This window comes from Accipiter gentilis, chromosome 4 (assembly GCF_929443795.1).
Source record: "Accipiter gentilis chromosome 4, bAccGen1.1, whole genome shotgun sequence".
Classification (NCBI taxonomy): domain Eukaryota; kingdom Metazoa; phylum Chordata; class Aves; order Accipitriformes; family Accipitridae; genus Astur; species Astur gentilis.
In genome coordinates this window covers 47,892,895-47,919,679 of record NC_064883.1, presented here as the reverse complement: position 1 = coordinate 47,919,679, position 26,785 = coordinate 47,892,895, and the positions used below count along the sequence as shown (strand labels likewise).

The 26,785-nt window shown below is 53.1% G+C and overlaps 1 protein-coding gene across 3 annotated transcripts in view; it reads right to left on the bottom strand.

Moving 5' to 3' along the window:
• Window positions 1-26,785, bottom strand: part of AGAP3 (ArfGAP with GTPase domain, ankyrin repeat and PH domain 3) — a 152,079-nt gene that overhangs the window by 46,715 nt on the left and 78,579 nt on the right. For 2 of the 3 annotated variants that reach the window (XM_049798296.1, XM_049798295.1), the window contains exons 8-11: window positions 21,568-21,723; window positions 17,384-17,476; window positions 8,075-8,179; window positions 2,617-2,785 (exon numbers count right to left, since the gene is read on the bottom strand). In XM_049798296.1, the coding sequence (XP_049654253.1) occupies window positions 2,617-2,785; window positions 8,075-8,179; window positions 17,384-17,476; window positions 21,568-21,723 (523 nt within the window). Of the gene's footprint in view, window positions 1-2,616; window positions 2,786-8,074; window positions 8,180-17,383; window positions 17,477-18,796; window positions 18,918-21,567; window positions 21,724-26,785 lie in introns of those variants that run through there. The other variant, XM_049798297.1, reaches the window with a different exon arrangement.

Genomic DNA, 26,785 nt, shown 5'->3' with positions numbered 1-26,785 from the left:
CTCCCCTTTATCTACTACTTCTTTTCTTCCCCCTGGGTAAGGACTGTGCATGTACTGGACATTAATTAGCACACTCACTTACCTTGGTGGAGCTCAGGTCACAAAGAAACCATGGACCACCTGCTTTGAACTCTAAACACAGGCCATTTGGTTTTACCCAGACACTCGTGGTGTAAGACAGCAAATCATTCAGGTCTCCAAAGCTCATGTCCTCTAAAGATTAACTTGTGCACTGGCAGAGAACTGCAAATTTTGAGGTGCTCCCTCTCCAGCTGCCCAAAGCATGTATTAGATGAGAGATGCCCAGTGGACCCCAGTCCCATCCCTAGCCCCAAAGGCAGCAAAACTGCAAAGTCCCTGCTAATTTGAAGTAGGGCAGATTCTTTACTGACCCCAAATCCAGAACTCTGCATTACACAGGGATATGAGCAAGTCACCTCGGAGGATTTTTGTCATGTCAGCGCACTTACCGTGGCGACTGCATCGTCAGCTGCAATCAGTCTTGGAGGCATCAGAGTGAGTTGAAAAAATTCCTCAGAAAACATCTTACCGTTTGTGTACTAGGAGAAAAAACCTTTCTGACCAAAGCAGACAACCACCCAAAGCCAAGATACAAGAAATCTGATTAAGGTTACTGTCTTAATGCTGAGCCCCGTGCTGATGCATGTGCTCTGGGTGGCACAGTAGCGCTGTTCTGCTCAGGGGCCCAGGGAGAAGACAGTGAACAGGGGATCTCAAACTCACAGATTTCTATATGAGAAAAGACCATTGTATCCATCCAGTTTGATCCCCTGCATACATACATGCAGTGACACACACATGAGCTGGATTAAAGCATATCTTGTAGAAAGATAACTAATCTCATTTTAAAGGCTTCAAGCAGTGCTAAGTCCACCAGCTCTCCAGATAAACTATTCCAACATTTAATTACCCTCCCTGCTAGGAAACTACATCTCCTCTCAAGTTTAAATTGCTCTAACTTCAGCCTCTACACACTGCGTCTCCTCAAGCTTTGTCAACCAGACTGAAAGGCCTTGCACAGCGCTCACTTCTAGGTGCTGGTTTTCCAAGCAGCAGTAATCAGTAATCAAGTCACATCTCAATCTGCTCTTGTGAGCCCAACAGGACTGAGATGACTGTTGAACGCAGGATACAGGGTTACGTGAGCATTTGGTTTGACATCAGCATAAGCTTTTCTGTGGTTTGTCTTTCAATTCTTCCTACAGCTCTGATAACTTTCTCTAAGTAGGAGCTCAAACAAAGCACCCTAGAAATGCACGCCTGAGAAGTGCCTGTGTACGGAGGTAGGAATTGTTACAACACTCGGACATGCTGAGGGTGTACAGTGGTGGTGAAGAAATGACAGTGTACAGTGGAGAGCCATGGCAGAAAACAGGCGGAGTTGCACATCCTTGGTCAAAAAAGACAGTAATTGCAATCATTCACTGGCAGTTTATCTGGTCTGCAGACTAATTCTGACTCTACAGAAACAGCAGTTTGGGTTCAGAAGGGCTTATTATTTCACACTTGGCACCACATGAACACAGCAATGTTAGCATTCTGCATTCCTTATGCTGTGTGTGATGCTGAGGACCCCAGCCAGCTCTTGGCATTCACTCCAGCTGCACCCCATCTCACGAGTCCTCAGTTCCAGAAAGCTGTGAAGCACAGTGCCGACAACACCCTGACTGCAGGATGCAACTGGGGTGCAGAGCAGGACTGAACAGAAACGAGGATGTGGACACCCAAGTTCACTCTCGGTGGCACAGCGTGCAGTACCAGATTATGAAGGATTTGTTATCACCAGCATTATCAGCACTCCCTTGTTATCCCAGAGAGTGGAGAGGTACCCATACCCTGCTATACTAGACTGCTGCCAACAGTTGGCTGGGAAGAATGCGTGTGGAAGCTGTCTATCCTGGCCAAGGATACCAACCCTGAGGACAAAGTAAAGGCATGTCAATGCCCTGGGAAACTTGGGCAGGAAAGCTCTAAGTTCAACAGCTCCCCCGGGCAGGGCAAGATATGTCCTGCGGCAGGAGAAGCAGTAAGCAGCATGGCACGTACTCCGTGAGAAACCAGGGAGACTCCCAACCACATCTCCTCCTCTCACCACTCTCTGTGGCAGCTGCACCTCTTGAATGTGAACACAGAAGAATAATAATTACAAAACAAACCCCTCGCATTACTATTTCTCCAAGGGAAAGTGAGGAGGAAAAAGGGGGCCACGAGAAAGGAAAGAAACAGAAGAGAACTTGCCAGGGATCAGGAGACATCCCTTGTTGAAATTTCCTTTGGTTTAGGGAGCAACAGCTTCCCCCACGCACAGCAACTCTGATATCAGACTTGACTGTTTCCTCTCAGGATGCTCATGACACTAGTTCAAGCCCTTCTACTCTTCCTTCTGTCCTGGACACTAACCAGCATAAAATCCCAACAAGACCTTACCTGAGACCCGCACAGAAATGCCAACACCCACCGAAGACACTCCTGAAGAGTGGTGAAAGCAAGAAACTCCAGAACAGCTTTTGTTTCCAGCTCAGCAAAGCAAGGCACTGCTGATGCACTGGAGGGAAGGATGGCTGTCAGCTCTGTGGCACCCACACCAACTCTTACCTGTGCCTCCCGTCAGCTGCGTGCTGCTCCTCTCCTTCGCGAGCCCATTGGCTTTGGGGCTAGCGCTGGGTGCTGCTGCCGTTGTTGCCCTGGGTAGCCGCTTGCCCGGTACCTTCACTGTAGTTCTCAGCAGATCGATCTCCTTCCCGTGGACGTTCTGCATGTAATCCTACAGCAGAGGCAGAATGGTTCAAGATCAGCCCTGCCCTGGCCCACCACTCTCAGCTCCCCTCTCATCCCCATAATCAAAACTAAACCCTGGATCCATTCATCCATGAGGTAACTGGTTAACAGTCAGCCAGGAACCTGGAGGTGACCGGGAAGCTCATCACATGCTGGTTTCTTTTGCACTATACTTAAGTCTCAAGTCAGGTGGGCTAGAAGTGAAAGACCCTACAACTTCCCCAGTGTCCACGGCCAGCCATTTTCTGACAACACGGATGCAAAGCCTTGACTCCAACCTGCCTTCTTCCCATGACTAGCTGGTGCCTTAGAACTGGCTCCGGAGAAGCGCCAGGTCTCACTTTCAGTGCCCAGAACTAGTCAGCTCTGATATGAATAATGTCGGGATGTTGCCATGGGCAGTCAGATGCCATGACAAGCCCATTTGTGAAAGCCTGGCTGGGGATCAGAGACTAGATGGAGCAAAAGAGCACGTAGGTGGCAGGCAGTTCTTCTTCCCTGTCATCCGTTGTCTTTTTAATCACAGCACTCAGCTATAACAGCTAATAATATAATATAGTACAGTGTAAGTAATGGGATACCTGGAAATTCCTGCTTGGGTCACAGCTAGGATAATTCAAGCCCCAGACAACACAACTCAGGGTAGCTCCCTTGTACGTTCACCTGCATAGCTTTACATTATTCAAAACTTGGTGCTTCCACCATTTCTTCTGGTAGACTATATACAACCAAAAATTCCATGTGCAGACTCTTAGTGTCATTCTGCCCTGTCTCCTAATAGCATCTCATTTTTCAGCCAAAATAGGGCTGCAGACCTCCAGACCCTCCAAAGAGCTGTGTCCTTTTCTGTGTCTTCCACCACTTCCCTGCTTCACTGGGAGCTGCAGCTCTCCCCTAACCCTCTCCAATGCGGCTGGCTCTTCCTTGGGCTCATGCCCCCAGAAGGGGAAGACCTGACCAATGTGATCTCCAGAGAGACGCACAGAGGGGAACTGCCCTGCCCTGCTCTTGGGCAGACCTCAAGGGTGCAGGGACCTAAAGCTGAGCTAGAGGCTCTGGGAGGAATTGCGACATGGGTGCATCCTCCCCGGCTCTCTGTGCTGGGGATGTGCACTGCAACTGGGAGAGGAGTGGCAGCAACCGTCCAGGGCGAGACTGCAGCTGCTGCAGGGAGGCTTGGGCTTGCTCCAGTTCACAAGGAGGTCATCAAAAAGATTAACTCAGAGCTGGTCCCCGTCTGCTTCCAAATCCAAGAAGATAAAGACATGAACATCGGTTTAAGAGCAACTATTCTCCCAATCCTTGGCTCCAAGAAGCAGATGACTGGGGGCTGTATGGGCAATGCTCTGTGGCCTCAGGTGACTACCTGAGGGTTACAACCTCTCAGCAGCACCTCAACACGTTGGTTTGAACTCTTGCCTTACCACAGACCCCTGTGCAGGCATCCAGTCCTCACAGCAAACCCAAGAGATGGGGCGGCGTGGCAGCACTCCCTTCTGTGGTTCCAACTTCTGGGTGACTTGACCTCAAATGACACCCACACACCCTTTGGTGCCCCAGGCAATTCCCAGATAACTAGCCCAACCAAATATTACTCCAAGCTGTTCCTGGTTGGGTGGGAGCCTGGTGGCACCCCTGGGCAGGGAATCTCAGAGGGGCTGGAGGATTTTCCCTAACTCAGCACAATTGCTGCGGTAGCCGGCTGCCTGCCGGAGAGAGCGGTCACCAGCGCACTGCTTTTATTACATGCTATAAAACAGCAATTTCTTCCCAAGCCTCCTCGCTAATTACCCAGCCAGTTCTCTCATTTCATTTTATTACTGGAATTAACAACGAGTTCAAAGCGTGGAAAGCTATTAAGATGTGTGATTAAGCCACATTCAATTAGTTTCTACAAACAATTTAATTGATGTTGCAGATAGAATTAACAGAAGGTGATTGTGTGAATGGCTCCACTGGCTGCAAAATGGGAGATGCTTTCTCTCTAGCTCTGCGCAGCACAGCACAGCCTGGCCAGTGAAGCTGGGCTGAACCACATACGCCTTCCTCACGAGCAGAAGCATTTACTCTCCAAGGCTTTGGGAAAGTGATAGGAAACCTCACCGGTCTCTTCACAGAACTTGTTCTTTTCCCGTCACTGAACACACTCACAGAAAGGTAAGGAAAATACAGATGCAACAAGGAAAGCTGTGCTGAATCCAGGGATCAGGCCCCCAAGGCACTCCTGCCTTCAGCAAGAGCTGCTGCCCACTCCTTCAACTCCAGGCATCCTGTGTGCAAAGTCTCTGAAACCGCTGACTGCTCCAGAGAGGAGGCAGAGGTGGCACCTGAGAGCAGGAACACACAGCTCCCTAGGACCCAAGCATAGGTCCAGGCTGGTAGTCAAGGCAGATACGCTTCCATCAAGGAGTCACAGAACACTCGATTTCAGGGCTGGACCCAGCTCACTAGAGCACTCTCTGTCAACCTGCAACTGCAAACCCACAGTTTAAGCCTGACTCCCAGTGAGGAAACTTCAAAGTGGGGCTGGAGGTGCCAAGATACAGACCCAGAAACAGGTCAAGGGATAAACACCCAAAAGCAGCTGAATAGCCCTGCTGGGAAGCTTTTGGTTGGCAAAATCAGAAGTATGACCCAGCCAGAGACATGCAGTAATCATCCAGTGGGTCACAGGCAGATCTGGGGAAGATATGTCTACCGGACGAAAAAGAAGAAAGGCAGGGCTGCTGATCCCTGCGGTACCTACACCCATCCCAAGAGGGGCAGGGAGAGAACATAACAGAGATGCAAGAAAAGAGAAGTCTAGGCACAAATTGCCCTGAATCATGGCAGGGAAAAGCCACTGGGAACACAAGAGCAGCACAAAAACGCCCTGGGGCTTGAACATCCAGACAGGGGCTGGGAAAGACCCTCTTCTCGCAGTGCTCAGCAATGCCCTCAGGGACCCCTCTGCTGCACCCTGAATTCTGCCATCCCCGACATGTGGCAGTACAGGCTCACCCTGAGCAAGGCAGGGGAGTAGCTGGGACTTCACATATCAAGGAAGGAACTTCAGGACACCGAGTGCCTCCTTGACTGAGGATCTGCATACTTGTTCTTGCCAGCAGCTTACCTCACCACGTGCCTGCTGGCCTGAGAGCTGCTGCCACAAATGGAAGTGACAAAGAAGCACGTGCCCTTTCTCAGGAACACAGGTTTCATTAGTGACCCAGACTGTTCAACCCTAACATGCTCTGCTTGTGTCATCCTGTGAAAGGACATGGGAATTTGCTTCAAACCATGGGAGACAAACCTGGTGACAAACGTACTGCAGCACCTACCGATTCACTCTAGAAGATGGGGAGGAGAGGACATAATGGGACATCCTCTTCCGGACCATCTCTTCCTCCAGGCTTCCTTCCTGCATCTGTCCCCTCCAAGCAGGTCATAAACCAGATATCCAGAGGGAAGGCAAGGCAAGGCAGAGGGGCCTTTGCTAATCAGAACAGCACACTGCTCAGCAAAGCCTTTGTCAGCATTGCAGTAGAAAATGTAACACAATGGTAGTGTCATGGCTCTTTTCCCCAATTTTCAGGGAGGCAGTACCATGGAGGGAGCATGCAGACTCCCCCACATCCTTGCAGAAGCCAGAGCTGGGCAGCAAGCAGCTCTGCGTTCTGTGGCCCACACGTAATTAGTCCTTGCTCTAGGTAAACATTTAGGGCAATACAACACCTATCTTGGGTGCAAGGTTCAAAGCTTTCAGTGAAACCTAGCGGAGGAGAGGCCCATCTTGTACCTTTCTTAGCAACGGGCTGTGGATCACCAGTAGCACCAGGTGGAAGCAAAGCAGATTTTTGCTTGGGGCAACGTAGTAATGAAATGAAACGCTGAAGAAGTGCAGTAAGGAAAGCAAGTGACATCAATCTAGATCACCCCCTGAGGAAGAAATGGTGTAAAAAGAAGAGAAACCTAGTGTGTAGCAGCATCATCTGAGAGCGGTTAAACAACATCCCAGAAATTACTCTGCCTCTACAGCTGATTGTAATAATGGCCTATGATGTCTCTGACGGAAATGTGATAAACCCACACACGCGTGTGAGCACACAGGCAGAGCAGGCAGCAGCAGCAGCCATTCCCTCCCAGTTTGGTTCTATAAGGACCAAAAAAAGGGGTTACAAAGTTAGGGAACTGCAGAACCACAGTGTGGTACAGGGATCAAAGACTAAAAGAAAAAAACCCCAACTGTTCTCAAAGCTCCCACAAATTAAGGAAAGGAAACGCAATGATTGGCTTTCCAGTGTAAGGATAGGAGGGTTAAAAGGCTTGATGGTTCAGGAGCTGGATGACCGAGCATTGCAAGCTCAAGTTAGAGTTAGAGACGCAGGGTTAGAAATGATGAGAAAGACTCTGAGGCTTGGGGCGAGGAGATCAGGGACAAATCGAGGGCCCAGGAACATTCAGAAAGCGCAGGAGCTGCAACACCTTGCTCTTCTGCTGCAGCACCCCCTAAACCAACCTGTGCCCAAGCTCCACCCTGTGCCCCCCAGCCGCTGCCCAGCTGTCCCGCTGCAGCACGTCCTCGCTGCAGAGGGTGCTGTGGCCTCAGCGTCACAGGTGTGTCTGTCCGTGGCTCACTGTCTCAGCAGCAAACTGTGCTCAAGAGGGAATGGGGAAGAAGTCATTAGCCCCACAGTGGGGAGGCGACAGAGATGGATGGGGAGGCAGCTGTGCGCCTGAGCCAAGCAGTGAAGGGGATCAGAGATGCATCGAGTGACAGCTCAGCTCGGCAGGCTCTGCACAGGCACCTCATCTCCATTACCCAATACCTAGCAGCCAGGAAAATTATTCCACACCCAAATGGCACCATCAGCTGTGGCTGCAAGGAGTTCTCCGCCTGCTTCTCACCCCAGATGCAGGGAGGCAGCAACCCCTGCTTTAAGGGACTGAGCAAGGGAAACAGCGAAAAGAAAGATGCATTTACTTAGCATAATTCTGTGCGGAGCATGTTCCTATCAGCTCTTCCCACCCAGCCTGGCACTGCAGAGACAGCCTTCGTGAGAGGAAAGAGGTTTCCTCCAGACCCTGGTGAAAAACAGCTCTGCTGAATAGGCCTGCCCTGCGCAGGGCCCTGCTGCAGGAGGAGCCTGGGGCTTTCATCTGCTGCCAAACACTTCCCAATCAACTCTCTATGACTGTGGCATCTGCAAGAGGACCTGCAGCAGAAGCCACAGCATGAAGGAGGACACTGCTCTGTCCCACCCCGCTCCTCTACCCAATCCAGCACAGTACTTACATGCAGGCTGGGGTGGTAGGTGAGGACTCCGTTGTCACACAGCGTCACGTACTTCTTCTTCCACTCCTTGTTGAGAGACTTGCCGCTGCGTTTGAGGAGAATGCCCTAAAAGAGAAGTGTCAAGAGTCTCAGACCTTGTTTGGCCCAGGCACCTACCACTCAGCTCCAGCACTGCCCCTTGTAGGAGACTGGTCTTTGAAGAGACACGAAGATCACGATGCAAGAAAACATCTTCTAGGTCAGCCTTCCCAAAAGCATTTTCCCTGGGACTGGTAGGAAAAGGGCTGCGCCCCCTTCCTCAACACCCCCAGCATGACTCCACAGACAGCCCCCCCCTTCTCAGAGATGAGCGTCTCCACATGCCAATACTGATGCCCAGATCTTCTGAGGGACCTATCACATATTCTGCTGCCCCAAATCACTCCCTCTGGGCAACAATTCTTTTGCTGAAGGACAGTGCCAACAGAAGGCAGAGGCCAACCTCACCACCAACCGACATTGCTTGCTCTGTTACCACAGTGCTTCCAGACCTTCTTCCACCAGCAAAAGCACAGCCAGAGGGATGGTCAAGGCAAGGACAATTTGGGACAGGCAAGGGCCAATCAATGGAACAACACTCCAAGATACAGGTCTCACAAGGGATGCATATTCTCTTGCCTGCTTGCAATTCTTTCTTAGACATGTCAAACAAATGGAGCTAGGGACACATTTCAGGAGGTAAAGCAAGTCCTGGGCAGTTGCGGAATTGGATCACCCCCTTTCACCATCAGGACTTTACATGAGACCCATCCTGTTGTCTTCAGGCACAGAACACTCCTAGGGCCTGAAAACAATTGTACTCTGCCATGGCTTAACCCCAGCCAGCAACTAAGCCCCACACAGCCGCTCACTGACTCCCCCCCACTGGGATGGGGGAGAGAATCAGAAGAGTAAAAGTGAGAAAACCCGTGGGTTGAGGTAAAGACAGTTTAATAGGTAAAGCAAAAGACATGCACAAGCAAAGCAAAACAAGGAATTAATTCACGACTTCCCATCAGCAGGCAGGTGTTCAGCCATCTCCAGGACAGCAGGGCTCCATCACCTGTAATGGTGACTTGGGAAGACAAACGCCATCACTCCCAACGTCCCCCCGCTTCCTTCTTCCCCCACCTTTATATGCTGAGCATGATGTCCTATGGTCTGGAATATCCCTTGGGTTAGTTGGGGTCAGCTGTCCTGGCTGTGTCCCCTCCCAACTTCTTGTGCCCCTCCACGCTCCTTGCTGGTGGGGTGGGATGAGAAGCAGAAAAGCCCTTGGCTCTGTGCCAAGCACTGCTCAGCAATAACCAGAATATCCCTGTATTATCAACACTGTTTTCAGCACAAATCCAAAACACAGCCCCATACTAACTACTATGAGGACAATTAACTCTACCCCAGCCAAAACCAGCACAGCTTACATGCCCTGAAGCTGCCTCTTCCCACCAGCCCAACCCAGAACTAACTTCCATTGATCTGAACCAGCGCTCACAGCTTGGACCCTCCTAACCCTCTCCCCATTCAGTTCAGCCACCCCAGGAAATCTGCTTCTAGCAGCAGTTCACCATGCACCAGGTAAGACCAGAGGTGGAGAGGGAGAAGGAAGATGGGGCAAGAAGCCAGGCACAAGGGCTCTGGAGCAGTGACTGGGGAGAGAACATCAAGTATTCTGCCAGCACGGAGAAAAGGACAGCACAGGGGGACAAAAGTACGAATGAATAACAGAGTCTGGGAAAAAGCTGGATCCACCAACTGTCAGGCCGGGGCCCTCCGAAAGCACTGTCTGGACAGACATCCAGACTGGCTGTTCCTAACGTGGCAAAAATCTGGGCCCCAGGCCAGCACCTCCTCAAAAACCTGGACAGAAAGTCTCTGTCCTGCCAGCCTCAGCATATTTGGGGCCCCCGTCCCACTGCCTAGAGACTGAGGCTGCTGTGCCTGCATGATGGAAAAACACAACAAAAAGTTGTAGGGTTTGGCACATGCTGGGCTAACAACGCTGCCAGACGTGACCATGAAATCGGCAATAAATGATGCAGAAAAGGCAGAAGTGCTCCATGACCGCTTATGTTCAGTACTTGGGAAACAAACAGTGTGAAGAGGAAACGCCTCCTACTCGTGCAAGGGAGAGAAAGTTAAAACAGAGCAGCAAAAGCTAAGCTGTGTTGGTGGCGGGATCTGATCCCTTGCCTTCAAGAGCTCTGAGAGAATTAGCTGAAGAGCTCACTCAGCAGCGGTTAAAAGGTGCTGATTTTAACATGTCTTGGAACATGGCAGCAGTCCGAAAGCTCATGCTTTGCCAAGATCTGCAAGGGGAAAAGCAATGACCCTTGTAATTATGGCCACGTAGCCCGACGCTTACACTGGGCAAAACTGTGGAAAAGCCACCGCAAGAAGTGATCAGCAAAGAATGAGAGGACAGCAGTGTAACTAATGCCAATCGATGCAGAAATAGGTCATCAAAGAAGTTTGATCCTACTTTTGGTAAGATGTCAATATCTGATGACAACAGTAACTGTGTTGGCACAGCATTTTTAGTTTTCTGTCAGGATTTTAACCGAGCAATACACACCATTAAAAACCAAATGTACAAAATCCATAAAGCCATTAATGTACGGAGTAAAAACTGGTCAAGTGAAAGGTCTCAAAACATAATCATAAATGAGACAAGCGTAATCATAAATGGCAAATCCATGTCCAACAGAAGTACTTGTATAGAGGTCCAGCCAATCTGCATTTGATTCACACTGTTTAATCAATGTCTTCCCCAAATGAGCTTGAAGAAAACACAAAAGCAGAAAACTTGAAGGTAACATAGAAACAGCACAGCATAAATCACTGCAGTGACTGGTCGTTAACGCAAATTGCCTCATATCACTTGGCAAACTGGGCTCCTGAGAACAGCGTGGATTTTAGCACAGCTCATGCGAGGTCCTGCTCCTGGGGACAGACTACCAGACCACCCTGCAGGGTGGGCTCACTGGGCTGGAGAGCACCATCGCCGAGTGGTTCCTGAGCTCCCGGTGTTCAATTAGGAAGATAACTCAACCTGGCAGTGGACTGTCAGGTCAGACAGGGGACACAGTATTACCTCCAGGTGTGATATTATCATAGCAAAGCAGGGCTGAAGAGCATTCAGAGGTCACCTCGCCACATCCCTGCCCAGGGCAGGCTCAGGTGTACCCACGTCACTCCAACCTCTTCATAAAAACTGCCAGTGACAGAGACTGTGCTCCTCCCCACCAGATATCGGATCCTGACGTTTCCTGCACCTCCACGACAAAAAGGCAGTGCAGCACTTGTTCTGTCGCAGTGACTGCTCGTAGTGGTCCTGGGTCCTCTGCAGCAGCCTTTAACGTTATCTGAGGACTGCAATTACACCTGATGCTCTATTCTTTCCTCTGGATTCACAGGCCCACATCTCGCTCCTGTGTTGCAGAACGCACTTCTGAAAACATTAACCCGGAGAGTCTCTGGCTGTCCCAGAGCTCAAAGAGCAGTGTCCCGACTGGGACGCAGCAGCCCATTCAGTGCCTTACTGTGCCAGAGGCAAGACTGCTTCTCGGGTCTTGTAAGACATCCTCACACACAGCAGCAGTACCTGTGTTTTCTCAACACCAGGCTGCGGCTGGCTTTGCTCTGGTTCTGACCTACATGAAATCATCTCTAGCACCACTGCTGGACCATGCATCTCCCACAACGTGTATGAAAATGATTATTCCACCTCACATATAAAGACAATTTAATATTACACCAGCTAATCTAGATAAACGGTGGATTCTCTGTATTTGAGAATGTTTGTTTGATATCTTTCAAACAAATCTGCCCCAGACCAGGCTGAAGTTACGAATTTGGCTCAAAGTCACTGGGTGAAATTCTCTGGCTTCTGGGCATAATGATCCCTTCTGGCCTTAAACCTGGCTCAGTTGTACAGTCTGACCTGCCAATACATACTGCCAAACAACAACTCCGGCTGCCTCTCCTCTCCTTGATGCATCTTCGACTTGATACACCTTGGTGCTACAAAATACCTACTTCAACACTTTCAGGCTGCTGCATCTTCTATCAAGCCCCAAAAATGTGTTGTCTGCAGAGAAGAGTTCAGCTGCAGTTAGTTCAGCTACAAATCTGGAACTTCGCAAATTGAAACACAAGTAAAACCAGACCTGGAAACAGAGAATCGAGCACTGGCAGCCCATTTTTTCAAGCCAGAAGGCACAAGAGTCCAAAATTGGGAGCAACAACACAGTCTAAGTAAACATCTAATAAAATGGGGGGGAGGGGAAGGGGCCCTTAAGGCCAAACATTTGCAAGAAACAGCTGAATCGAGGGATAGAGCTCGGTTAGACTTGTTCACTGCTGTATTGGAGATTAAGAGGCAAGGGACAGAAGCCGAGAGGATTCCAGGTTTTAATGGTGTTGCTGTGCTGACTGCATCAAGGTTACAACTCTGTAGCCCAACTTCTTTTCTGATGGTAGAATGTGAAGATTTGGACCACCAGCATCCAGAGAACCCTGGTTTTCCTGGAGGAAAGCCCCCACAGCAGCTCGGAGAGAAGTGAGAATGGCAAGGAGGACAAAGCCAGGTGAAACGTGGGAGAACACACCAGAGGCAGGCGCATCCCCACAGCTGAACTCATCCCCTCCACGCATGTCCTCGGTGTGCTCCTGCGCACACACCCCAACGCAACTCCTGGCCGGGCTCCTCAGGTCTGCTGAGACCCCTGCACTGGCACGCATTGGTTCTGTACCTCAAGCTCCCTCTGCTTCTCATGGAAAGATTTACAAGAAATAACTCTTCCACAAGTTTCTTCCCAAGTGTGGAAGTCATGCACGAAGGGAAGAAGCTGCCAGAGACGACAGGCAAGAGAGCCCAACCCTCTTCCTCTCCCCACTTTTCCTTTCTTTCCCGGCATTTTGTCGGCCAGCACGAGTGTCTCTGTGTTGTGTTTGGATTGTGGTGGTGCACAGTAAAAGCAGCAGCAGCAATATGCAGCGTAATGAAGCAGGGAGCAGCGATGGCCCCCAAAGGACTCGTTTACTCCACAAATCTCCCTTCCACTCACTTTTTGCTAAGAATTTTAACACCAAACTTAATTGTAAAGTCGCGTATTGATTGGAAAATGCAAATGGCAATTTAAATGTAATCTAAGCTCCCAGCATGATCCCAGCTCCCAAGGAGGAGGAGTCACCCGCCTTGGGCCCTACTGGAGTGCATGGCCCAAACTGAGCCGGGCCAGGGACCTGGGGACCCCTGGGCTGCCTGTGCATTCAGTTCAGCCTTCCCAGAAAGAATCTGGTACGTGTGCAATTAGGAGTTCATTCCTAGTAACGAACAGCTGGGGAAGCTTAGTCTCCTGGCCTAATTAACCCACTTCTTGGAGACAAGCGTCCAGCTATGAAGAAGCTCTTCCGACCTTGCAAGACCAGCTGAACCTACGTATCACTCAAAGGACATTGCAGCAAAGGGATCCTGAGCCCACAGTGCAGAGCAGCCCCAGCAGAGGCACTGGCTCTGCAGCCTGGAGGGAGAGGAGGTGCTGTCCTAGGCATAGAGGGGCCCCAACATCCATGGTCTCACCTGTCCCATTGGGGATTTCCATCTCTTCTAGGTGTGCGTGGGATGTAAGGGAGACAGAGCAGGTCACCCAGAGGCGTTGTTCTCAGCTGTGCTGGAGAAGGTAGTGACAAGTGACAGCCAGCCACCACACCTCCGTGGCAGCATATGTCCCTTCTCAGCCAAGCAAAGTGTCCACCCAACATTTCTCCTTTCTGCAACACACAACCAGTCTCCCACTTCGTGGTCAGCCTTCCCAGACATCAGACTTGGCTCTGTGCAGAAACCCAAATCACCGAGAGTCAAACAAAGCTGCCAGCAATCCCTAGTGCTAGTCCTCTTCCCACAGAGTCCAAGGAAGAGATCATGCACCGGTCACAGTGATCACAGCCACAGGTCTCGCCGAAGGAATCTGCAGGGCAGCTGCCCCTACTGCCGCTCCACATCACCCACCGACTTCAACTACTTTTAGGTAATTTAAGCACGCACCAGTCTTGTTCTTCCAAACAGAGGAATCAAATCGCTCCCAAGGTTATTGACCCGTGGCTGCAGCACCCCAAACACAGCATTTGTTGCCATCGGCCCAGCAGTCGCACATGCTGAGGGAAGCAAAGCAGTCTGAAACTGGCCAAGCACCCAGGCAGAAGATCCTGCATGTTTGCCACTCTACAGCCTTCAAAATGACAGACCTCACTGCTCTTTTTATGGCTGGGCAGGACCACCAGACCATGTAAGAGTAAAACTAGCTAAAGGCCCTGCTCTTTTGCTACCCTTCAAAGAGACGGCAAGCAACGAGATCTCCATGATCTTCCAGAAAGGGCAGCTCCATATCAGAGAGCAAAGCAATCATCACCTATCCCTAATCTTTGTGATATGGAGCTACAGCTCCTGAGAGTCTTTGCTCCTTTTCACATTGGTGGTGCCATGTCATTGCTCCTCCTGGAGGGATGACCTGGCGAAAGGCCACAGCAGGGATGGTGCAGAACTGCAGCACTCTGATGTTACTCTGGATCTACCGCACTGCATGTTTATATCAACCCCATCCCCCATAAACTGCTTGTGGATATTGGCTTGTTTTCTCCTTTAGGAACAAAGCTCTGTGTCTTCCTAAGATGCTGTAGCACAACTGTTTAATTCAAGCAGTGGGAGGGCAGCAATTTCAGAGTGCCATGGTATCTCAAGAGACAGGTCACAGTAGTGCTCTTGGCCTGAGCATTGCCCCAGGGCCAGCAGCTCCAGTATGGTGTAACACAGTCAGTCAGAGCTCAGGAGGGAGAGCCATTCGCATAAACTGGCGCCTACCTTTCTGACAAGACACTGCTTCCCCCAGTGTCAGTACATGTTCCTGTAAAAAGACTGCCAGGATCTCCTCTGTGAAATCACCTCCTGCAGTTTTGGCTACAGGAGGTGCCAGTCCTGAGCCCGGGCACAGACCCAGATCTTACAAGGTAGTGTTTTGCTCCAGGCTCTCCTGGCGAGCTGCTGCCGTGCAAACTGGTCACTTCACTTAAGTCCTGAACCAGGCAAGTAGTTTGGCACCTATTTGTTCTTACAAAGCACAGGAATGATGTCCAAGCTTTGTTTTGCAGACCTAGGCGTTCGTCTGTCTCAGTTCTCCACCTGCTCAACTCAGTAACAGCACTGCTCTGCCTACAGCAAGGAACGACTTAATAATTACACTAAAACACTGCCATTTCCAGCAGACTGGACAAGTCTAGGCCCAGTTAGCAACACAGAGAGACACAGGAGCAGGTAAAGAAAGCATCTTGCCATGCTGAGTGAAGGGAAATCCTGGAAAAAGCAACCCAAACTTCCAGAAACCAAAGGCCATTAAAATGCTCCCACAACCAGACCTCCTGCAGTCAGCAGCACGGTTTTGGGGAGCCAAGTCAGGTCTAGCTCAAGGCCGCAGTTGCTCTGCTCTCAGCCTCCCCTTCCTCACCACGGAACAACTGCCCACTGCTTCCCCTGCCTGCCGTGCTGGGCTGACACGAAATCAGAGCGCACAGGCGCTGCCACCGCAAACCAACTACCCACCATGCTGACGGGCAGCCGAAAGGGAGCACACATGGCACAGAGCCAGGACTTGGACTGTGCACCTCACAGCCCTCTAGGTCAGTGCTCGGTGGTGCTGGATCGGGCATGCCCCGTTGTCTCCAGCACACAGCCCCTACCAGAGGGTGTGCAGAGGCAGCCAGCTCTACCTGGAAATGAGAGGAGCAGTGTGGACAGAGGGGCAAGCACCCCACCAGCAGAAGCAGTGGAAGAAACAGTTAAAGGAGCCTTGATCCCTTCTCCAACCCCGAGATTAAAAAAAAGGACCTATGACACAGAGAGAAGGGGCATGACCTGGCATGCAGCTGATATGCCCCTTCCCGCTGGGGCTGTGCAAGCCTTTAGCACTCTGGAAGCAGAGCCCCCATGTGTGAGACCCCACAGCCCCTGCCCTGGCACCCAGCGTTGCTTTTCCTGCCAGTGCTCCGCTCCAGCCCCAGAGCCGACCTTCAGCACGCTGCCCTCCCAAACGCAGCCCTCCTTCCAGCACTGCTCCACTGCACTCCCCTGTCAGCGGCACTGACAGCAACCCTTCGCAAACCTTTCACAGTATTACTACATGGACTGGAAAGGACAGAAAGCTTTGGGAGCTCCAGCAGCAAGCAGCATTTCTCTCTTTTGACCCACCATCCCATTCCTCAGTCAGCCTGGCCTCACTGAGTCCTTCCTGGGGATCTCTTTCCCCAGTGAACACTCAGCATGAAACGGTACCAGGGAGACAGTACCTGGTCAGGACGCAGATTCTGCCCTTCCGCCCCACTACCCAATGCTCCTGCGATGCAGAGATGTAACCGGCCTTACGGGCACAGCAGCTCAGCCCTGGCAGTGTGTAGGCAGACAGGGCAGAGAGAGGCCAGCTGGGGAAGAAAAATGGATTCACAACAGGGGGTACAGGGTGCAAGGCAGAAGCACAGCCAAGTGCTGCAAAGCAGTGAACAGATGAGTCTTGCCAGTAGTGCAAGGGCATCCTGCTGGAAACACTATCCACCCAATCCATACCACTTGGCTCATTCCGACATTGCCCGTCACTGCTTTTCCAGCTGATGGACAGGGGGACAGGCAATGGTCAGGCTTGGTTCCAGGCAGCTTGAGCTTCCCTGGAAGCCAGGAGGCAGGAGTGGAACACACTGCTGCCAGAGCAAGTGGCTGCCGTCCTCTGATTCATGGCAGCTCACGGTGTGGGCACTGTGCTTGTTGCTTTTTGCCATTGCCCTGATGAGGAGAGCCTCCCTGTCCTGTTGGAGGACAGCTGGGCTGGTGTGGAGCAGCAGCAGGAGCAGAGCAGGAGCGGAGAGGAGAGGGAGAGGGGAGAGCAGAGGAAGAGGAAGAGGAGCACTGCAGTGGGGGGCTGCAGCTGGGGGGCCGGGGAGCAGGCGTGGGGCACGGTTGCCCTCTGCTGGAACAGCTCCGCCAGCTGGCCGGAGCAGCCCCCGCTCCGCACCCAGCACCCACACATGGTGCAGGGTCCACACCAGCACCCCCAGCACAGTGCTCCTCAGGTCCAGGCAGGTGTGCAGCCCCTCAAGGCACCTGGGCCGGTAGGCTGAGGGGCACCCAGCTCCTCCGTGCTCCCCCGTGCCTCGTGCCCAGCGAAGGCACCCCAGTCCACACCGTAAAGCCTCGCGGCACCTCCCCAGGGAGCCTGTTCTTGCATGGGGGTGAAGGGAGGAGGATCGAACCTGCTTCATGGGAATGGCCCGCCCGCTGCCGATACTGTCCGCTTTACACTCTGGCACCTTCTTCTCCCGCTCCGGATCCGTGCCCTTTCGAGACTGGAAGAGAAGAGACACAGGTCCGTTAGAGACAGGAGCACGGGATACAGAAACGCACGGCCCCACCATCCCCAGCGGGCTGCCAGAGCAGACCAGACCAGACCACTCTCCCCCAGGCCAGGTCTCCCAGCGCATGGAGCAGCCAGCGTCTCGCCCGTCCCCTCTAGGGACACTCCAGCCCCAGCCTCCCCACCACCTGCCCCTGGCAAGCTGTCCTCTCCCCCCACAACTGCAAGCAGAGCTGTCCTCCTAGCAGAACGGGGCTACCTCTGACCCCCCCCTCCCACGGGGGCACACAGGACATGGTGACAGACAGAAATGGCATGGGATGCAGGTGGAGCATGGATGGAAGCAGGAGAGGCTAAGGCAGTGAAGGAACTCACACCTGTACTAATCCAACAGATTTATTCTGTTAACACACTTGCACCATACAAAGTAGCACAGGTCACCGGGCAGAGATACCAGCCCCTTACAAAAGAGCATGGACAATAAATATCTATCACACGTCTAGAGAGTTGAGAGCAAAACCTGCCAGCCCCCGAGGGCGGCTGCGGTGAGAGCAAACTCCAATAAATACAATATGAAATATACAGTCTGTTGAGCAGAACTCATTCAAAGTGCTTAGGACAGAGGAAAATATCAAGTCATACACGGCATGGAGCACAATCAATACATTCAGAATCACAACAATGGCAGAAGGGCAGCGGCAGCGTCTCTCTGGAGCGTCCTACACACCCCCTCAGTCCGGGAGCGCCCCATGTGCTTTGGATCAGAAAGGGACACAAGCCCCACGCGCCTGGGACACCGATTCACTTGCTTTTGGGCCCAGAACAAAACAAAGAGATTGAAAGAGAAGAAAACTAAAGAGACATAGATGGCTGCTCTGCTGCGAGGAGGAAGAGGAGGAGGAGCAGGAGTCCATGCAGGCTGCAGGAGGTGCAGTAGGGAGGAAGGAGCTGAGTGCTAGCAGCAGGCGCTAACAGCAGCTCCCGCAGGCAGCAGCAAAGCGTCTTTTGGCCCATCCAGCTCCACTCGCTGCTGTCGCCCGGTCCCGGCGGGTCTGCAGGTCTTCCCATCCCATGAGGGTCGTCCGCCTGGCATCCCCGAGCATGGAAAGTGCCTAGACAGCATCCAGCAGGCCCAGAAATGTCCCAGCTTAAAGTGCAGGCGCAGGCCGTCTCAGCGCTTCCTAGACTTTACATTGGGGGGATTTAAAAGGCTCCTGCGTGTCTCCGAGGGGGGGACCCATGCTGGCTGGAGGGCGGGCGAGCCTCTAATCTTAGATCAATCCCAGTGCCCATCCCTTATCCGGCCCTGGAGAGGCAATGAAAAGTGAGAGAATTTGTACAGAGGTGCCGTGTGTAACCACCTGGATCTTCTAATTTGGAAGGAGTTGGAAAGGCCTTTTTGTTGATGAAAAGTTGGAAACAGTGGCACATATCTGCAAATATCGAAAGAATAAAGAGTTTGGCAAGTTATACTCAGAACACGGACACGAGTCTGTCAGTGATGGGCGCCAGCGGACAGGCAGACAGACAGGCCACGGAGCAGGGCGCCGGCGGCAGCAGCAGTCGGGGTTTGGGCTCCAGCTAGCGGGGATGGGGTGGGCGCCTCTCAGGCAGAGTCTGTCTCCACCTGGTGGTCTCCGGCACGCAGACCCATGCCTCTGGGGCGGCGGGGCGCGATCCGGCGTGGGGAGCAGGAGGGGAGCAGGAGGGGAGTGAGAGCAGGAAAGGAGGAGGAGGAGGAGGAGGAGGAGAGGAGGAGGAGGAGGAGGAGGAGGAGGAGGAGGAGGAGGAGGACTGGACGCGAAGGAGCCAGGCACAGCTCGGGACTGGGGCTGCAGCTGCTCCTGGTGCTGAGCGGAGCGCGGCCCTGCCCAGCGCCGGACCTCGGAGAGGCCCGTGCCCACCTGGGGGACCCCCTGAGGACGGGGGCTGCTGGCTACAACTATGCTGCCTGCCTGGGAAAAGCTAGCGGCAGAAAAATAGCCTTCCCTTCCCTTCCTTTCCCTTCCCTACTCTTCCTGGCCCTGTCGCGCTGAGGGAGGAGGTGTCGGGAGCTGCTGCTGCTGCCACGACCCAATGGGGTGAAGACTTCAACGTGAGCCATGTATGTGCACAGGCACAAGAGCAAGCAAGTGAGCGTGAGCCCCAGCACCACGGCGAGTGAGCGCGAGCCCAGATGAGCACGGGTGAGCCCCAAAACGAGAGTAAGCAAGCTTGAGCCCAGAATGAGCGAGCAAGTGAGAGTCCTAGACGGATGATGACGTCCACAGCAAATAAGCGTAAGCCCCACAGCAAGCCGCCCTCCTCCCCCCCATAAGCGTGTGCCCACACCAAGTGAGCTGAGCATGGGGCTCCGGGAGGAGTGAGAGAGCATGAACATGAGCTGACGGCGAGTCCAGAACCCGTCAGTGCGCAGGCGAGCAGAAGGATGGGTGGCAGTGCATGAGCGCCCGCGTGCACTGGTGCACAGCAGCAAGCATGAGCGAGAGAAACGGCGGGGAGGGAGGAGAAGCATCCATCAGCACTGAAGTACAACAGTAAGCATGACCGTCGACAACAGGAGACCTACAGGGCATCCTCAGGGAGGCGTGAGCACACAGAGGAGGGGAGGGCTAGTAAGGAGACAACCATGCGTCAGGAGCAGTGGATCTGCTCCAAGGGGCTGTGTGTGCTGGGAGGAGGAGGTTGGCGGAGGACAGCCTACCTGCCAGGCAGCACAGGGAGCGGGGGCGAGCACGTGCGCTGCGGAGGGGCTGGGAACACGTGCACACGGAGAACCGGAGAACCGGGAGGCGTATGAGATGCAGATGGTGGGGAGCGCATGGAGCATTCAGGACATCAGAGCAGATGCTTCCAGGATGTCAGAAGCTGGGGGAGATGGGTACGGTCCCAGCACAAGGAGTCAGGGGAATCTGGGATGCCAACAGTGCAGTGGGAGGGATGGGGCACGGGACATTGTGAATTCATGTGGTCTGGGTCTAGAGCAATGGCGGCTGTTCACACAGGATAACATGGTGCAAAACGTACAAGGACTTTGTGGTGGCCAGTTCCACAGACAGCAGACACGGGTGTGCTGAGCAATGGTGGCTAGAAAGCACATTTAGATGAGGAGGAGAGAGGCCTGAGCCCAGCACGTTTACAGGGGCACCAAGGGGAGAGGAGCACATTTACATGGGGAACACAGGCTATCTACGCTAGACACGGGGACTAGGAGTATGTGTGTGCTAACAGCAAGGGGAAACTCACGGGCTGTGCTAACAGCGAGGGTAAGTGTGTGGGCAGGACTGTGTGCACGCTGCGTGGACAGGTGTGTGCATGGTGTGAGAGCGTGCTGAGAGGCAGGCTGCAATTCAACCAGCAGAGATAATAGCTGCAAACGTACCCTGTATCACCTGGGGCCCATGGCTTTGCTGGCTCCCTAATGCCTCCCCTCCCTCCATGCCCCACAGCAGTTCCCAGGCGCACTGCTCAAGTCACACAGATGTGGGGTTTGGGTACTGGAGCGAGTGGGGCCCAGTGCCATGTGCTGAGCTCTGCACAGCACCACCTGGTACAGCACAGCTGGCACCAAACAGGAGGCCCAGTCACCAGGGGCTTCGTGCCACGCTCGGGGGACACGGCCCCAAGGAGAGGAACGGCAGAGGTCACTGGTGCTGTGCACGCACAAAGTGCAGCTCTCCCCAGTAAAGATCGGGAGCGCTGCTCACGCACACGCACTATACACACACACACAAGCGTACCCCATTGCACACTCCTATGTGTGCAAGGAACGGCTTGCTCTCAGGTGCTCCCCCATGCACACACCCCCCCACCAGAAGCAGCTCTCGGCACCACAGTCCCTGTGCACACAGAAGGCTCCCTCCCTCCCTGCTGCACACGCACACTCCTGCGGGGATACCCCCCATGCACCCGCTCTGTGTCCCCTACCACCCATCCCTCCCTGGCCAGCACAGCAAGGTTCACCTAGAGACTAGTGCACGAAAGCCTGTGGGGTGAGACTGCTGCAGACCCACTCCCTTCCCTGTCCTTGCCTGACCCTCAGAAAACTCACCCCAAAGCTCCTCCAACCCCAGTGTCACTTACCGTGAATATGTTGGAGCGTCGCTTCGACTGCTTGCGGATGGGGGTGGGTGTGTTGGAGGCAGCAATGGTCTCAATCCGCAGCTCCCGCTGGCTGATGCTGGGTGTGGAGGGCACAGAGGAGGAGTAGTCACTGAAGGCTCCTCCACCATTGGTGGCCTAGGGCAGAGCGAGATGGGACAGTCAGACAGAGACAAGCAGCTGCCCGGGGCACAACTGCGGAAACACCTTCCACCTAGTAAGCTTCATGCACCGGGGGCAAGGAGGTACAGCACAGGACTGGGACGGGGGCATGCACTTGCTCCTGCCCAACAGGGGATCTTGGGAAAGCCGATTCCCTTCTTTATGTTCTAGTTTCTTCCACTGGTAAAATGTTCAAATTCTGACACCAACAGCAAAGAGCAGCAAATGGACAGAAAGACCTGACTGCTGGCTGTCGGCCGGCAGCCATGGAAGCCCTTCCACACAGGCTGGAGCAAAGGCACAGAGGCAGCAATGAACCACGCAGCTCTGAAGAGCAGCAGCTGGCTCTTCTCGGAGGGGCATGGCTGGGGATACTTCAGCATGCTCCCTCTCCAAAACACAGGACTGGTGTAGCTATCCCTCGACAGTCTGCTGGTGGGAACCCTCCTCTCCGCAGAGGCCATTGGACATGAAGCTGCAAGGCAGCCCACAGCCTGCCTGGCTCCAAGTCCCGCTTGGTCCCTTCCCTGTCTTACGATGACAGCCACGATACCAACAGGGATCTGTGTCACTAGGACTCAAGCCTTCGCCTTTCTGGTGTCCTAAAGCACAGGCTGCCACAAGTCAAGCTCACCCTCTACGTAAAACGCATCTCTGCTGCTGGTTTTGAGGTTTATCCAAGCAGACCCCAAGGGTGGCACACACCTCCTGAGCCTGTGGACCACCGTGGCCTTGGCTGCAGTAACCCATGTCTGGGAACATGTGGGACAACGCACTGCGTCTTCGTTAACAACTTGCTTGACTTCAGGGAGAGGGGAAGATCTAACCATGCAGTTTGCGCAACCATCTCAGCAACACATTTCTTTCAGACAAGTAGGTGCTCACTCGCATTCTGCTCACGCAACCTCTGCGGGCAACAACCTGGAAATGAGCTTACAAGAGGTCCCAAGGAGCAACACCTGCACAAAAGCATTTCTGATCTGCAGCCCAGGACGTCTTACTACGACAAGGCACGTGCCAGCCTGAGCTCTCTTTGGCAGTTCTGCCGATCTTTGAACAGTATTTCAAAAACACATTGAAGAAGCTGCTCCTAGAAGGCTAGGAGAGCTCCGGCACCCCTTGCAGGGAGCAGCCCACCTCCTCCCAGTTCATATGCTCACAGAGCAGCAGCATCCGACGGCCTCGGGGCTTCCTCCACTCCCACCTACTGCTTAGAGCAGAAAGTGCAACCACATGCAGGATGAGGATCTGCCAGAGGTGCTCAGTGAGAAAACACCCGCATGTGTATGCCGTGCTCCAAGAACCTGAGCCTTATTCTGAGACAAGCAGTTAAGAAATGTTAGAAGCGTGAAAGAAGCTGTGCAGGCAGAGCAGCGACAGCAACCCACAGCCCAGTCTCCTAGAAAGGGTGCACTTTCACACAAGCTATGGATCGTCTCATCTTTGATGAGAGAAATGGCAGAAGACACACAAAAGAGAACTTCTCTTAAGAGAGGAAAGAGTCATCCAAGAATCAGCCCAACTTCTTCCTCTCTGAGGCACAGCAAGGGACTTCTGACTGAGGGCAGCCAAGTGTGCCACAGGGAAAACCTGCTTTGGAAGGACTCTGAGATGGACCTCCTTCGCGGCCATGTTCAGGGAGCTGAGAGCTGCTTCTGGGAAGTTAGAATGCCCCTACTGGCCAGGGCTATCCCAGGCTCTGGAGCAGCTCCACAACAGCCTGCCTGCAGCACGGTGCACCTGAAGCCAGAGCAAAACACCCTTCCACAGCAGGGAGGTGAAGCCTGTGAGCTGACAAAACGTCCTTGAAGGCCGCTGTCTCCAGGTGGGTCTGGGAGACCCTAAGACCATGCTGGAGACAGGGCAGCACCAAGCGACAGCTCCTCTGCAGCCTGCCCAGCGGGGAAAGGGAGCCTCGTACCAAAAGGGACTCACTGGCTGAGCTCCCACCTGCCGCCAGCCTGGCAGCACGTGTGGCTCAAACCGAGGAGCTGGAGGCCACGCGGCTGCTCTGTGGCTTTCAGGAAAGCCTTGCTGTGAGTAGGTGGCCTCCCTGCCAGTACAGGATTCAGACTGTCCCAAGCCTGTCTGGAGACAGGAAAGCTTCTGGTGCCCTGAAACACAGAAGGAGTGGGAACCCGGTCTGCTTGTGCTTCTCCGCACGTAAAAAAGGCCAGGCACTCCATTCAGAGAGGTGAATGTCACCAGGGAGCTTCTCCGCAGGCCATCCAGCTGACAAACCCTGCACTGAACGAGGGAGTTCTGCTGCCATGTCCTAGGGAAGCGGGGACCACCAGGGACACGGAGAAGCAAAGTAATGTGCCAACCTGCCAGTGACTTCTGAACCGTGAACAGAGACCTCCTGCAAACCATGGATTCAACACTGTGTGAAGAAGTGTTCTGCAAATGCTGTGATGAAGGAACAGATGCAGAAAGCTCGGGCTACCAAGTTGAAGAGAATTTGCTGAGACTGCTCAAGTTTAGGATCAGGCATAACAATGCGTGTACAATCAGTATTTAACTGATGCATAATGTGTGAACCATGCCAAAAAAAGAAAAAGATTCCAAGTATGAGGGAAGAGATGGCCGATGCTGCAACACAGAAAACCTGCTGCCCAGGAAGGTAAGCCAGGCAAAGCTGCCAGGAGTCCAGAAACCACTCTGAGGTAGTCTCCTGGCTAAGCTCTGCATATTTCAGTAACCTTGTCAGCACATTTATGAAGCTATGACTGTGGGAAGGATTCAGTTCAGAAGAGGCTGAACTGAAGTTCAGAAGAAGGAGTTTGAGCTCCTGCCATAGCAGCTGGGACAAACCTGTGGATGTTAGGTGATGGATGCTAAAGCTCCTAGGAAGAAATCTTGCTAAATTGCGGTTTGTATTTTACATACTCCCTGTAACCTTGTTCGTAATTTTTGCCTGGCTGGAATAATTTTCCTTAGCCCATAGGTTTGCCTAGTGTTGGAGACAAGTCAAGGTTACTGTTGTTCTTGAGTGACAAAGGACACAAGCATTTGAGCCTGCTGGTGTCCCACAGACCCCCAAACCTCAGGAAAGGTACTGGGGCTGGAGGATGTCTTGCACCAACCTACAAAGGTAAGTGTGAGGACTGGTACCACCCCGTGAGTTTGGGGGCAGAGGAGAAATTCCCCCAAAGGCAGGCAGCAGTGCAGCCTCTGGCTACACAGGCAATCCTGACCACTGCACTGCTCAACTGAAGCAGACCGCTCCAAGACTTCACTAGGGATCCAGGGACCCAGAACAAACCACAGGGATGTGGGAGAACCCTGACAAGATGACAGGTCTGGGCAAACACCTTATTTTTGGTCCTGGCAGCTACTTTGCTGATCCACTTGAACAACCACCTGTGGTCGCTATCAAAATCTAAGAATGCAGCAGAAGCTGAAAACGTAGTAAAAGGCATGTGGGACAAGTCCTTCCCATTAGTGTGTGATGGGTGAATATTGTGAACTTCAAAGAATATCAATAGTGCCATAGGGTGCCTCAGCAGGGAAGAACTCAGCTGAAGTTAAGATGTAGTAACTCTTGGCATAAAAAGGCACGAGGTGGAACAAGGAGTGAAATTTAGGAAGGGGTCTGAACGGAAGAGTGCAAATGAACAGCAGCCACCGACTCAGAGTCTGCACAGGAACAGGGACGAAGCCACAGGAGTGTACAGACCATGAAATGGAGAGCATCGCAGGCTGAGCAGGCTACGGGACACGGGCTTCCATGAGGAAATGCAAACACCCGTTGCTTCAGCTGCCAAGACACACGCGCTGACCGAACTCTCCTGAAACGTGCTGCGACAGGCAAGGAAGCACTCACTACTGAGCACAGGTGAGCTGCCATTTGTGTTTCATTTCACTTGCAAACTGTAATTTTCCACCTCTTTCATCTGGTCTCTTACTAAAGTCTCGGTAAATGCACTTCATGCTGTCACTGAAGAACCCGAGCAGGACCGCAGGCCAAGGCCAGCAGAGTGAAGCTGTGACACTGGGCCATCCTGTGCCAGGACAGCTGAGCAGAGCCAGGGACACCCAGGCACCCACGCAGCACGGCGGGGGCCGGCAGCGGCTCCCAGGGCCCACGGGACTACGCAGTTCATTCCACCAGCCTGCAAGGATTGGTGTGGGGTGCCTGTGTTACCTCCTGCCAGCTGCTGGGAATGAGTTCCCTGGCAGAAAGACAAACTTCTGTCCCACAGCAAACGGGCAACAGTGACTCATCCCACAGCCTGGGGTACTCCTAAACGCATCTCAGAGTCCCTGAAGAAAGATGGAGAAAGGGGTAGCAACAGTAAGGAAATCAGGTGGAATAACTCTGCAAGTACTGCAAGCATCCACTGGCCCAAGAAACTCCCACCCATACCCTGCAAGCAAGGGACAGGCAGCTGCCAGAAAAGGGAGCAGGGTAGAAGTCAAGGCCAAGCTGAGAAATGGGATTCCCAAACCCATCTAACCTGCTTGCCCAGTGATGGGTGCGGGCAGGACACCAGAGAGGAGAGCCCAAACCAGCAGGCAAGCAAGAGCTTTCCTTGGGGGAAAGCTGGGGTCCTGGGGGATCTGAGGTGTCTGTTCAAACGGGTGCAGATCCACATCCCATGAGCAGTGCACTAGGAAGGCCTGAGGGACAGACCTGGCAACCCCAAGGGAGCGTGCAGGACTCCTGGGGCTGGCCGTGGCTCCTGCCATGCGAGGACCAGGGAGATGCTGAACACGGTACTGAGGGTCACAGACCTGATGAGCACATCTGGCACACTCGTGAGTGCTGGTGGAAAACCCTGATCACAGCTGACCTGCTACTACAGCTCCGTACCTCTCCACCTTGATGGAAGTAGTGTCCTCCGAGGCACCAGGCACCGCAGTGGAATAAAAGCAAAACCCACCAAACTCCCAAAGACAGAAATGAAACTGGGGCCTTTGGCTGGTTCAAGAACTGTTTCATAAAGAGGATCATCCAATGTGCAAGGACACCAAAACACCTCGCACAGCACTGCTGTTCCAGAGCCCCGCCGATTTGGGAACCTGGCTCAATCAC